The sequence below is a fragment of the Colobus angolensis genome, unplaced genomic scaffold (genome assembly GCF_000951035.1).
Source record: "Colobus angolensis palliatus isolate OR3802 unplaced genomic scaffold, Cang.pa_1.0 Scaffold92, whole genome shotgun sequence".
Classification (NCBI taxonomy): Eukaryota; Metazoa; Chordata; class Mammalia; order Primates; family Cercopithecidae; genus Colobus; species Colobus angolensis.
In genome coordinates this window covers 4,150,498-4,164,993 of record NW_012123154.1, presented here as the reverse complement: position 1 = coordinate 4,164,993, position 14,496 = coordinate 4,150,498, and the positions used below count along the sequence as shown (strand labels likewise).

At 37.5% G+C, this 14,496-nt stretch overlaps 1 protein-coding gene across 1 annotated transcript in view; it reads right to left on the bottom strand.

Annotated features, from left to right (window-relative positions):
* Window positions 1-1,157: 1,157 nt before the first annotated feature.
* LOC105504468 (25-hydroxycholesterol 7-alpha-hydroxylase) overlaps window positions 1,158-14,496 on the bottom strand; it is a 196,452-nt gene continuing 183,113 nt past the window's right edge. Inside the window, exons 5-6 of the mRNA XM_011931926.1 lie at window positions 9,931-10,106; window positions 1,158-2,484 (exon numbers count right to left, since the gene is read on the bottom strand). Of these exons, the coding sequence (XP_011787316.1) occupies window positions 2,197-2,484; window positions 9,931-10,106 (464 nt within the window). The 3' untranslated portion in view covers window positions 1,158-2,196. The remainder of the gene's footprint in view (window positions 2,485-9,930; window positions 10,107-14,496) is intronic.

Sequence of the window (14,496 nt, the reverse complement as noted above, 5' to 3'; positions counted from 1 at the left end):
AATAGGTACTCAAGATAATATATATTACATGAAAACAGACACATACCAAGACATGCATCAAACATATTAGAATATTTGCCTATGATATTAGGAAAGGGTATGAAAGTGGGTATTAGGGACAAAACAGAATAAGTAAATAAAGCCAGAGGGGCCTTGTTAGAACCAACTATAATTGTGTATCATGAACTGAAGAGTATAAGGAGAATGATCACTCAACTCTATGAACCTGAAGTTAAAACCAAAAGAAGGAAAAAACAAATTCAATGGATGAGTTGGACAGAAGATTAGACATACTGTTCAAAGAAGAAACTGGAAGAGACATCTAAAGAAATTATGTGGAGCATAAGTTATAGATACAAAGTGTGGTGAGAAAAGATCAAAGGATGTAGGTAGAGTGAGAGGACCTAATATAGAGTGGGAGAACAGTAATATTCACAGAGAGAATGGCTGAGAAGATTTCATACTTGATGGGAGACACCCATTCAGACTCAAGAAGCAGCAGGACATGCAAGCATGAGAAACAGAAAGAAACTAAGAACATCAAAGACAAAGAGGACACGTTAAAGTAGTCAGAGAGAAGTGACAGACTACCTATTGAGTAATTAAACTCACTAACGGCTATCCTCCCAGTAACAAGAATGGATGCCTTAAGAACGGGCAATATCTTCAAAGTGTTGTGAGGAAATAACTGTCAATCTAGATTTGTGCATCCAGCAAAACCATCTTTCAAGAATGAGAGTAAAAACAAAGACACCCTCAATCAAGCGAAAATAGAATTTGCACCAGCAGACCTTCACTGAAGGAACATTCAGAACATGTACTTCAGGAAGGATAAAATAAATGCTATACTATCTATTTACTAAATAAATATTTTGTAAATATTTTGTCAGTTTCCTTTTCTCAAAACAGTAGCAAATTTCTGAAATATTAGAAATTCCAATTAATGAAGCATGAATTAACTGGACTTTATTACCTGCCTTGCCTGCTTATATATTGCATCACCATTTATGTCAGATGCCAATCATATGTTACTCTGATATCAGAATCTTTGAATCACTGGGCTTGGTGGTACATGCCTATAGTCCAGGTTCCCAAGGGACCAAGGCGGGAGGATCACTTCAGCTCAGGATTTGAGACCAGCCTGGGCAACACAGTCAGATACTGTCTCAATTGAAAAAAAAAAAAATCTTTGAATTATTCACACCACAATGCTGCATGTGTCATATGGAATTACACTGCATAACATGCCGTTGTAATTCAAAATAGAACACATGAACTCCAAATCCAAAAGGTGAGACATCAAAACCAAATACTACATCTAGCTTCTCAGTTTATATACATGGAAGCATTTAGGAAAGGATTAATTGCAATATTTGCATAACCTTTATAGTTTATACGAAAGCCAAATGCTATAATCAATGCTGTAATTATTTCAACATTTGTTCCCATAATAAACCTAATACTAATATCTAGGGCAATTTCTGAATATATAATAGGTTCTGTGTTTTCTTATACATTAAATCTTATCAGTATCTAACTTGGACATAAAAGGTCTTAAATGACAAGAAATTTTGTTCTATCGAGCCACAGTATACAAAGTAATGAGGAACATTTAAGCATGATTAAATACTGAAGTGAAGTTGAAGCACTTAATCTACCGCAAAACTCATTTAATGCACACATATCCTGGAAATATAGGTATTATTGATATTATACTTGAAGGGAACATTTTCATCCATTGCAACTCATGGAAATTTAATTTCCTTCTTCTGTGAGAATTTGGAATTTGTTAGACTGTGTCCATTTCCAGCACAATTTTCTAGTAGTTCAAAGTGTAATTTTACATATTAGAGAATAATTTGAGTGACTTAAATTCCACAGTGCCCAATGTATTGGTGTGAAGGTACATTTATTATAACAGGTAAGAATCACAAGGAGAAACTAAAAAAAAAACCCACAACCCTGTTTTGAGCTTACCCTTAAGTTGATTTTGATGTCCATTTTCATGCTACCATCTGTTTTATATTATGATAGGCTTTGTGACTAAGGACAAACTGGATTGATATCAGATCAAATAGAAATTAACACTTTTTAAACAAATAAAGCAATTACATTGGCAGAAATTAAAAAGAAATGGATGAGCTTAGGATGTTTAGGGTAATTTTGATAGATTTCTTTTCTGTCCTTTTAGCTTCTCTAAGATTTCACTTTGTATCTAAATAAAACATCAGAATCTGGATACTGAATACCAAACAACAAGCGGTTGTAGTTTAGTCCTATGGGTTTATCATCAATTATTTCTAAATCGAAATAAGTTAAAAGTATAACCAACAACTGCTTTATTTCCATAAGTGCAAAAAATCGGCCTGGACATTTGCTGGTTCCAGTTCCAAATGGCATTAGGTAACACTTCAGCTTTTTCCCTCTTTTGAAAAAGGTGGTTTTCTTCTTACCATCTTCTATAAAACGATCATATCTAAACTCCTGTAAAGAAGAATACAGTGCTAAAATTAACATTTTACATGAGATAGTTTGAGTTCAAGTCCACAAAGTTGCTAGCTCTCTCTGCCTGTCTTAAAAAGCTCCTTTTAATCAGGTGAACACCAGAAAAAGTTGACTGGGTGCAAATTAAGTATGAACTTTCAAAAAACTCAAGTATTACTAGGAAATTACTTCCAGCATATCAAAGTGAAATATGAAAAGCTGTATGGCTTTTTTTCTGCACTGGTATTTTTCTCCTAAGCTGAGCTTCCCAAGTATAGTGTCAATATCTCTATTTTTGCTCCGTAAGGCGCGTCCTGACATATGCGCACTTGATTATACCAATGTTGGTTAGAAGGCAAGGGCTCCGGTGAGACCGCCATTGTTACCCGGGTCTGATGAATCCTAATTAGCCACAGGAGGTGCCTAACTGTGGATTCCTAATTTGAGTTTCTCTTATCCCTTCCCCACTAACTACTGATAGATGAAAACTATGAGTTTAGGATCCAGTGCTGATGTCTGGATTAAACAAATATAAAATAATAAGATTCAGGTAAAACACTAGAGAGGAGCTAAGCCACAAAATCAATCTTGTTTGTTTTTTGATGTTGTAGTTAATTTCTTCTATGAAAGTTCTATTAAAATCAGCTCTTTTTGGGTTTACTCTAGGGTGGCAGGTGTTTCTGATGTGTTTTCATAAATAAGTTGTATTACTTTGTTACCGGAAATCATGGGACTGCTTTACCTCGGGTGTTGGGCCTGCCCTCTTAATTTTGCCTTGCTGCCAAAGGGTTATGGTTCAACTCTCACTTGAATTTCTTAGAGGGGACTGAGTGACCTTATTTAAGCCTATGGTGAATTAAGCCATTGATTAAATTAATGTCTGTGGTTTGCATGGAAATGACCAAGTATTTCCTGTAGTTGGTGCTCATTAACATTAGACCTGCTCACATACAACTTTGATATGAACTACATGAAGTCAAATGCAAAAAAGTAGGTCAGATCCAAAGCATTTCAGGTTAAGGTGAAAACCTTGCAATACGTGGATAGATTCTGAATTCATCACAAATGATTTAATTTTCTCACTCAAAGCCAGTGTTGTTAAGGACAGTGAACCATTTCCTTTAAAAGTATTGGGTTTGTCCTCATTTATGTAGAATACTTATTTTGAACAGTATTTGAGATTAGAAAAATTCTAAGTAGTTCCCATTTCCTTCCAACTTGCAAGTGGATGCAATGATAATGGCAAAATTTATCTGCATTTTTATAATTGCTAAATTTCTGATAAATATTTTGAGCCCTTTAAAATGCGTATTTCACCATAGTTCTGGGATGTATCCAAACAGTATCTAATCAATGCTGAATGAACAAAGACACCCTTTGTTGACATACAGGGTCACTGGAGAAAAAGTTGCTAAATGTAACTCTCTCCTGGTGAACTTCTTCCATTCTTGGGACTTAGGCCTGCTTGCCTGAGCTTAGTCCTGCTGCTTCCTCCTTCATGCTGACCAATCTGAGGAGACTGGCCCTCTATCCAAGAGCTCCCTGACTAACCCAAATCAGTTTAAGTGAGCTTTGCTATGATATGATTTGTTAGGAAGCCTCTCACTGTAGCCCCACTAGTTAAGCCAGCAAATGCAAAATGAAAACTTAGCTTGGATTATGACTTTTTAGTGTCTTGATATCATATGTAAGCCAGAAATCACCAGTCACCATGGTTTTCAGGTTCCTCTTTGTGAAAATGAATGTGCTAACCTCCGAGAGGCCCATGGCCAACACATGATGCAGGAGCCGAGTGCTCCTAACCCATGACCTTCAGCTAGTGTTTATATTCAGTGCCCTCAAATTTCTACTCAACAAGTAACACCATCCCTCTAGTTTCTGTGACATGCTATTCAATTTTCTCATAGTAAGCATCTTAGAAATTCCTATTCAGTTGTTTATTTTATGAAACTAAAACGGAAATGGCCGCTGTCTTTAGCTCTGCGACCACCACCAAGTTCAAAGGGCACAGGAGCATAAATATATTTTTGAGTTAAAATTTATTTGCAATTTGCCCTATTGCCTAGGCATGGAAAACCTAAGCAAGAACCAGTGTTAAGAAGGGCCTGTGTCAGCTGCTAGGGATATAGTTTTGTTTTAGCTGAAAAGGGAAGGAGTATAATAATCTCACCACTGAGATTCTGGGGTCACAGTGACACAGAACAAACGTACAGGAAGCTCAAGATGTATCCATTCATTTGGAAAAACTTAAACTTGGAATTCATTGAGCTGATTGAAATTCTTTACAGTGACCATAATAAGCATGGTGCTTCACAATTAAAGAGAGTCAATTAAATGGATGAGAATAGAAAAATCGCAAGAGAAGGTATAAGACACGGAAGTTCCCCATTGTTCCTCTAATGATTGTTGAAGTTGACCCCTCAACCTTGTTCTTCTGGATAAAATGTGTCTAGGCACTAATCTTGGTAATCACACTGTTTGGGTCTCTGACTGGTTTGGAATAGAATTGTGAAACAATCTGGTCAGTGCTACAAGGGAAAAGTCTATGGGGACATCTAGGAGAAGTCCCCTTTTTGTGAAGAAAATAAAACAAAAAGAAATGGTTGATTATCTTTCCTCCTCTGGACCTCATCATGTGTGACTATGATGTCTGGAACTGCTACCAAGCTAAAGACAGAGCTAACCTTCAGGAGATGGCAGAGCCAAGAAATCCCAGGAGTTTGGAGCTATCATATTTTCTTATTTATCTCTGTATGTGTAAAGCCTTCAACACAATGCTATTCCCACAGTAGAGGTTCCATATATGTTTGTTGAATTAATGAATAAATACATGAGAAAAAAAGTATATTTTAAAAACCATTTTCAAGCTTTTGAAGAAAACATAGATATTGAATGAGTAAATAAATATGTAGAGTATGATGAGTCGATGAATATTCAGTGTTTACAAATAGTAGAAAATTGCATAATATTGAAGCGCTAGAAATCAAGTTTGGATAGAGGACACAATTTTCTGGATAGAGAAAAGATTTTGGTATTCGTGACAAAGGAAGATTGCATAACACCCTAATTTGTGTTCTCCAAATACTATGTTTAGTTCAGTTCAACAGATATTTTTGGAGCACTTCCTGTATGTAAAGCATTGAAGTTACAAGGCATAAAACATGGTCTTGCTGAAGTAGGTGACACACAATAGGATCATGTCTTGAATCCACTCAATTCATAATTTTGGGTATGGGAATATAAATTAGACAAAAGATATGATTTTTTCATAATAAAAAAAAGGTCAGTGTTTTGAATGGATGGCTAAGGGGCTACACTGTTGCCCCTGGAGGCAAGATGGCAGAGTACAGAAGTCCCTTTTTATCTCCATGACTTGGGTTCAAATTGGCAGTGTGCTGCAGACAGTTTGACCAGCTTGTCAGAGTGTGCGTATCTCTTCCTGACTCTGTGTTTAGGCTCTTCACATTAGTAACATGAAATTGGCCAAGGGGGTAGTTTATACCATGAAAATTGATAAACACTACAAATCAGGGCTCAGAGCCCTGGTTTACTAGCACACTGATAGTTCCAATATGGTAAGTAGAATTGTGAATTTGTTGGTAGGGCAAAAACCTTTTCTCAATAGGAAGCACCTGACTATGAGAAATTAGCTATGTGAGTCCTTATACAGCAAGCTTGTAGGGGAAGGGGCCTTTTTATTTCTTTGTCACTCACTATACCCATCAAAGTGATTTCTAGGTAGTAAATAATTGATATATGTTTGTTTCCTTTAAGACTACTAGTTGCACAATCTCTATTCCATTTGGCAATAGAGATAAAAAATTATTGAGAGTACTTCCTCATCTGTCATGTCATTCTAAGAACAGTGGCAATAATCAAAATAATAATTGGTACCACAATTCTCTTAGTGATTTAGAATTTTTTCAAGGGCTTTCAAATTTATTAATCATTTTATTATCTCTACAACTCTAAGAAGTAGATAGGGCAGAATTGCATTACAAAGGTTAAACAAAGAAGATCTTTCATCTTCAGAGCTTTTGGGGGATATTCCAAAGGCTTTGGAATTACATTGTTATTTCACCATGTTTCTTTACCTACATGGTTATATAATGCATTGCCACCTTAAATGTATGATCTTTTCTCCCTATGAGCCCCACAATGTCACCAGGTCTCCCTTTATCCCTCAGCACCTCTGGACCTAGGAAAGCCAATGAACAGATTTAGATTTGGTCTTCTCTATGGAGCTTCTATATAGCTCCAGTTCTGTATCTTGTGTGGCTGAAAAGAAATCATCACTATTTACTACTGAGCCACCTGAATGGCTAACATTACAATAAGTTAAGCAACCAATATTCAGGGAAAGAATAATTCCTAATATAGAGGTTACATATTGGCAGCTTATAGGATCAATTGAGTCCCAAAACACCTTTTATTTATCCCATATTGTATTTTAAACTTCATTTTTCCAAATATTTAAAAATTCAGACTTTCACCCAAAAGTCTATTTTTTCAGGTTCTTTTAAATAAAAAATCAAAATGACTTCACCAAACTAGGTCTAAATGCTTGCAAGAGCTGAGGGCTAGTTCAGAAGTAGCCAGTGGTCCTATTTAGATGTCTCCTGGCATCTCCTTTTGCCACAGTATTTAACACTCCCAATACTATTGCTATATTTATACACAAATCACTTCTTTATTTGATCTATTTAGGCCCAGTACATATGTTAATGTGCAGTATCTGTCCTGATTTAAAATTATAACTGAAGCATATTTTCACTTTAAGTACATTTATCTATCCAAGCATCCCCTTATTTATTCACCTTATGTGTACAGCCTCCTGTGTGCTAGACACTGATAATACAGAGATGGGAATGACATAGTCCTTCCTCTTCTAGAGCTTACAGCATATGAAAGCAAGGACAAGCAAATAAATAATTGCAAAATACTGTGTGTTATACCCCACCACAAGGGTACACACAGGCCAGAGCGTGAGCAATGGCAAATTCTCTGAGGAACGAGGTGGAAATCAGGCACACTGTCAATGAAGAGGTGATTAGGTGATTCCTATGGAGTAATTTGGAGCCTGCTGGGTGCACAAATAAGGAGGGGCATTCCAGGAATAGGGAGATGCAGATCCAATAGCTCTCAAGTATGATGGAAGACCATGGCCTATCTTTGGAATGCCAAATTTTAGAGTCTTTTGGAGCTTGGAAATTCTGAAACCATGCCTTGTTGGGCTGGGAGAATCTATGTTCTACTGAGGCTTTTGTCTCTCTGTCTTCCAGGAATAATTATCCCTGTATCTGCCTTCCTTATATTTTTGGCCTAACACCTATTGCCTGTAATCAACATCTGAGGCTTGGTCTTCTCATTCAAGGTGTGTTGGATACAAAAGGCAGGTAATGATGAATGTGTCTCTGATGAGCTCCTGAACCATGCTCTCAGCAACAAATGGCTCATGGTAGACTTTTCTAGAACTATCTGCTTTTCCTTACTGTCAGTATATGGTGGCTTGGGATGGGCATCTATTTTAAGGACATCTATAGCATCTACTTATTGCCATATGAAGTTGTTAAGAACCAAAGGAATAATAGATATGTCTGAGAGTGGTAGTCACTCAGAAAATGTTTATAGAATGAATAAGACCTTCCCAAATTCTATAAAACTGGTTCTGAGCTATATCATTTTTTTTTCTGTGCCAGGAATTATCAGCATTCTCCAACTAATTTCAAGGAAACAATGGTGTGACAATAAATTAGCTAGTTTATTTTAAAATTAGTCAGGCATAATTGGCTAATGTTATATCTAGTAAATGATAGAGAGCGTTCATCAACTCAGGTTAAAGCTACTCTAATGATGCTAAATCAGTATTCACAATATTGCAATTCTGTTCTGCCACAGATTTTGTATGAGGCAAGCCCTTCTGATTACTATTTGATTTATTATGTAAAGTTTGGGCATTGCTATTAAGTATTCCAAAAGAAAAAAAATATAAATCAGCATACTTTCGATTTTTAACTTTGAGTTTTAAGTTCCTAAAAGTCTAAATCAAGGTATTTTCCATCATGAGGGTAGGAAATAAGAGGAGTCCAAAGCATAGTGATATAAAGACAGTGGTAATCTGGTAAACATTTTGTTTCTTGATAACACTAATGTTAATTTTACCATCATGATATGAATAATAAACTTAATGACTAGTGGAATAATCACATAATGAAAATAGTAAGTTGAAGTTAAATAAATGCATAATTGTAGACAAAAATAAAAATTAAAAATATTTTCCAGATATTGGATATTGGCTATTCATTTGCCCTGTTTATTGAATATCTATTTATGTATATAATTTTGTACTTTGATATTTACAAAAGTGGAGATAAAGCTTGTTGTTTGCAGAATGTTCCTTCACTTGCTAATACTCTACAAACTATTTGTTATTGTCATTCACACAATGTCCCCTCCTTCTGAAACACACAGAAACTACATATACACTCCCCCACACTTAAGTCATCCACCTTTGCTGCTGAAATAAATGCAAATTTTCTAATTGTATTTGAATCCGCTCTCTTGTTAATTTTCAAAATTCAACAATATTGTAATTCAGCCTGGATGCAAAACATCTATCTTAGCAACTAGATTTAGAGGTGGTCCAGCTATGAACTGCTCAAAAAGAGCAGCAAAGTTTCCCTTTGAAAAAAAGGCATTTTACACACAAAAACTGCTGCAGCAACATTACTTCCTGAAAAACACAGGCAGAATAGGACTGCATTCAATTTGCATGCAGGTGGTGAATCTCTGAAGTGGTATTAAGGGATGAACCAGGGTGGATTAATTTCCAGTCTTTGATATTCATTAACTCCAGCTTCAGAAAAAAACACAAGGAGATGACACAATTACCCTCAGAGCTTCACCCGTGAGCAGCAGCTTTACAATCTCAAGTTCATAATGCCATACTAATTGATCAAGAAGGGGCACATACCTTTTGTAAGAGGTGGAAAAGTATATGGGCTTAACTACAGCAATGATACTATCTGACTTTGGAACAGTCAACCTTACTTTGGAAACACTTAGCAAAATAGTTATCATCATTTATTCTCTAAGCCACCTGTCAATAGCTAGCACTCCATGGTTTTCAATAATTCTCCACCAAGCAAAATACAATTTTGGCCAAAATGTAATAGTGGCCAAGGCGCAATGTCCATTTCATTTGAAGCAACTAGCATTTAGTCTCATCACCATATTTCTCTTTATAGATCATGAAACCTTTCAAAGATATCCTTAGGGAACACTTCAGCAAAGAGGAAAGCTTTCTTATTAGGAGGAAAAACAGAAGCCATCAAGTTGTCTCAAACACCTTCTGGAACAAAGTGGCAAAAGGAAGAGATAGGGATGGAAGAGCAATGTGCCTGCAGGATCTAAGAAGTAGCAATTATAGGCTTGATGTTTACTTACCTCTGGAGCTTCAAAGATTTCAGGGTCACCATGTAGGATTGGAGGAAAGATGGCAACCAAGTCTCCCTTTCGCACACAGTAGTTGCCGGTCTCTGCGCTGAGAGTCAAATCTTCCTCAACAAAACGAATGGTGGTTGAATATGAGGACAGTCGTAAAGCTTCAAAAATGGTGCTTTCTGAAGGAAAAAAAAATGATAGCTTATTAAGATAGGGCTGTTCCTGAAAAGTGCTCTCAGTTTGCAATAAAAGCTCATTACTAATAGCGTTGATTGAAAAGGAAACTGTTTCTTCATTACATACATTGAGCACCAAGAGGGAGCCAAGGGTGGCTTTGCACAGGATGTGAGCAGGGGCAGTGGTCTGGTTCCAGCAAGGCTTAGGGGCATCTCACAGGTAGAAGGTATCAGTGTTGTACCTGTCATTCACACAATGCCCCCTCCTTCTGAAACACACAGAAACTGCATGTACACTCCCCCACACTTAAGTCATTCCTGTAAGTCATTCCACACTTAAGTCATTCCACACTTAAATCATGTCTGTACCTGGGCAGAAAGTCATTAAGATTTTGTAGGACAGGATGATGCTGCTAGAGAGGAATGTTGTATTATGGGTATACATGTTTGAAATTAAAACCATATCCCAGTTAAAACACACAGCTGGTGAGTCATTCCACAAACCTTTAGAACTGTGATGCTTTAAAGCCAGGCTTAGCCATTTAATAACCACTTAGTCAGTTAATAGTAAAGTAATTGTAGTAGTGCTTTCTGAGACAGCTTTACACTTAATTTCTTTTATGCTAGCTGTAAATAAAATGTGAGTCAACATTTGCTGGAAAATTTTCAAAAGGAAAACATTTTTAGAGGATTCAGAAGAAAATCACATTTTCCTCAGCATCCAGGGAGAATAACAGGCATCATCATATCCTGGAAGATTCCAGAAGCCGAATGTCCTTGCTTTCCCAGTGGCCTTCACCTTTTGCTCCTAGCACGACAGATTTTATGGCTAATTTCCGGCAATTTATCCTGGCAGTTTGAGGAGGAATTCCTTTGGGAATAATATGCATAATTTGCATAAATCATTCTGATAGCATGCATATCAGCGTGTAGCTCCTGTCTAGGTCTGCATCTCTCCCTTCATAATCAAAACTGACTATGTTTCCACCAGCGTGAATGGGTCCTAGAATATAAAACTTGATTCTCTCTAATCAGCAATGTGAATAAAAAGCCCCAAATGGAGTTTTTTCCCCCTTCACATGATAACAAATGGTCGTGTTTATGACTTGCAATTTAGAAATCACACACACACACACACACACACACACACACACACACAGCCCAGTTTCTCAGTGTTCGGTAAAGCTCTGAAACACAGAGTACTCAATTATTAGATTATTAAAGGCAGGCCCATCCGTGAGGGCTTGCATCAGCCAAAAATAAAAATAAATGTTATTTCAGTAAAATTTAAATCTATGCACAGCCTGCATAAGGCTATCAAGTAGCTTTGGGTGCTTTCTCCCAGGAGGTTTTTCCTTAAGCATGCATTTGTCTAAAGAAATGAGGCTGCGGTCAGCTTTGTGTGGCCAGTGTGGTGATTCAATGTGACGTACAGTGAGGCAGTGCATATTCTCTTGGACTGCCTTCGTTATTATAATCAGGCAGAGTCAAATCGGTTTGTTGGTGATGAGGCCAGAAAAGAACTTTGGTTTTGGAACATGGGCTCTACTGCAGATAGCCACAAGGCACCTGACACGATGGATTTCAGATGGCAGGGCACTAAGGACCAACGTTCCTGTGGTGAAAAGCAAGGGTCGGCCTCCCATGTACTGCTGCTGGCTCTGTTGGAGCAACAATAGCACAGCATCATTTTAGCTTGTAGTGTGAAATGGTAGCTGACATATGTAGCAATGCTCTTCACCCAACAAGTCCAGTAGGGGTGTGGGAAGAAGAAACACAAAAGCAAAATAATTGTGGGATGGCTGCTGTGACAGAGCAGGCATGTAACGGTCCGAATAACATGGTCAAATCTGATTGGCTGATGTGCTCTCGGGAAGCATGGCAGCTTGCGCCCACCGCAGTATCACAAATGACAATTGGGCAAGCATATCTTATGTAGAAGTTAATCACAATAATGGAGCGCAAAGTGTGGCTTAGCGGTCAGATCGTAAGTGACAAATTTGTTTTACCTTCCAGTACCAGTTATGTGTGCAAGATGAGGTTGGCTCTCGCTCCGAGCGATCATGCCGATAATCATTAGACGACAAAAGTAATGAGTTGTTATTATCAACAATGGAGGAAGAGCTTACATGGCTCTGCAGAATAATATCCAGACACAAAAGCCAGCAGCTTTTCCACCAGCCCCAGTACAAATGCAGGCAGAGCTATACGTTGAGAAGAATGACAACTGCACAATAAAAAAAATTGCAGCCTCTACTTGTAGTTGTCATAGTTGAGCAGACACCAGCCAGTGCCACTGACAGACCAGCTGGGCCCTGGGAGGACTTCCATGCTGCACCAGGAGGTACAGTAAATTATCCTGCATGGTAGAGCAACATCTGTTTCTGTGCTAGTGCCGAACAAACAAGGCAATTTAAAACATACCAAGGGATAACCAAGCAACAAATGAACATGACCCTCATTTTTTCCCCCTTCTCACACATGAGGTGCTAAACTTCTTTGTGCAAGCACTCCGTGAAAGAGAAGCCAGGTTTTTATTTGATAAGGTGTTGTCAGAGAGATTTTACATGTTTCCAAAATGGAAAGAAAAAGCTTATAGTATTGTTATTCTTAGAATCTTCCCCCTTCTATCTTAATTTCTTTTATACCAAAGCTAGCACTCAGTTCTCAATTCGCTCTAGAATCAAAAAAAAAACTTTCCATATACTTATAAATATTCAGTCTTTAAACCTAATTTGCTATACTTAGTTCACATGCCTTCAAGCATTTGTCTTCCAATTTCCACTGAATAAATGCGTACTAATGAGAACTAGAGCAAGCTGCTGAGGCAAAGCTGGGTGACTTGGGTCTGGCCTGCCACCAGCTTGTGATAGGCGGGCAAATTGAGTTAAAATGAAAAGTCTTGTCAGCTGAAATTCAACATGGTAGCCAAACAGCAAGCTGTCAATCATCCAGCCAAAACAGGGGACAGGTAATAAAAGGTCATTGTGAGTCATTAATGCACTTGGCTTTCATATGGAAGTTAATTTTAATTAAAGATGATCTCTATCTGTAAATGTTTTATAAAACTTACTGTGTATAATGGATTGTTAATTTATACTAACATTTAGCAGGTAATAGGACTCTAATTATTAGAATGCATTGTCGAAAAATGGCCATCAAGAACGCAAATATTTTGAGATAAAATTTACACCAGGCACCGCAAGGTGCCAACAACTGCAACTGTGATCAAGATAAGGCTGCCTGTGAGTTGTTAAGAACTGAGCTTTACTGACCGGTATATGCTAGGAAATTGGATTACAAAATTCCCTATGCGATCTCACAATTCAGAGCATGCACTACATTTTTCACCTGGCTAGGGAAGACTTCTTTCTCTTTTCAGGATACAAAACTATTTTGATTAAGTATCCCTTCTAAGTGAGATGCCAGGGAATGTCTTGAGCTAAAATCTTTTACAACACAACTGTGAAGGAAAATAAAAATAAAAAATTATGGTTAAAAAAGGCATATACATGTTCTCTTTTGCTCTCAGTTCTCAATTCTGGCTCTAATAAGGGACGGATGATTCTCATTTGCAGATTTAAAGCACTAAAGCAGCTCATGACAATCAATAATGCATGTTACAATGCAAAAACAAATAAGCATATCTGGGTTTCTGCCTCACACTTAGGCCCTGTCTGTATATGTGGAATGAATGTACTGTGACATGGCCAGGCTGTTAATTTGGGTCATCTTAATGATTGGTGCAGGCTGGCATGCCATTTGATTAGTCATGGTGATCAGAGGATAGCAGCAATGGATGGAGTGAAATGAACAGCCAGGCCCTGCTGCAGTCACTGGGGCTGAACACTGGGTTATCTTAAAGAGAAGGTGGTTGTAAAAGTGGGAGAGGGGTTGGATATGGAGATGGTGTGTCCTGGAAGGTGTGATGGAATGGAGTGAAGCTCATGATGTGTGTGTGTGTGTGTGTGTGTGCATTTCTACATAACTGTCTTCAAGACAGTTGAGAAGTTAAATAAGAAATTGTGATAATCATATAATTTGAGGCAAAATAATTAATCTTTGGCTCAACAATTGTATATCTTAAGTAAGGTTAAAAATAAATCTGAATTGGTACAAATGCCTATCTTCACTCTGCATCTCAGACACAGTCTTTGGTTCACAGATAAAATACAGACATGTAAATTCAGCATTCATATATTCCATAAATGTTTATTAAGGCCCAACTCTGCTCGGAGCACTGAACCACTGTTGCTGGTGTGAAAAAGGAACACAGCACATGGACTTGGACTTCATGGACAATGCAATCTAGGTACTTCAAAGTTGGAAGATACATATAAACAGGAATGCTCCCAAGATCCTACTGAAGATATTGCACAGTTGCTTTTATTTA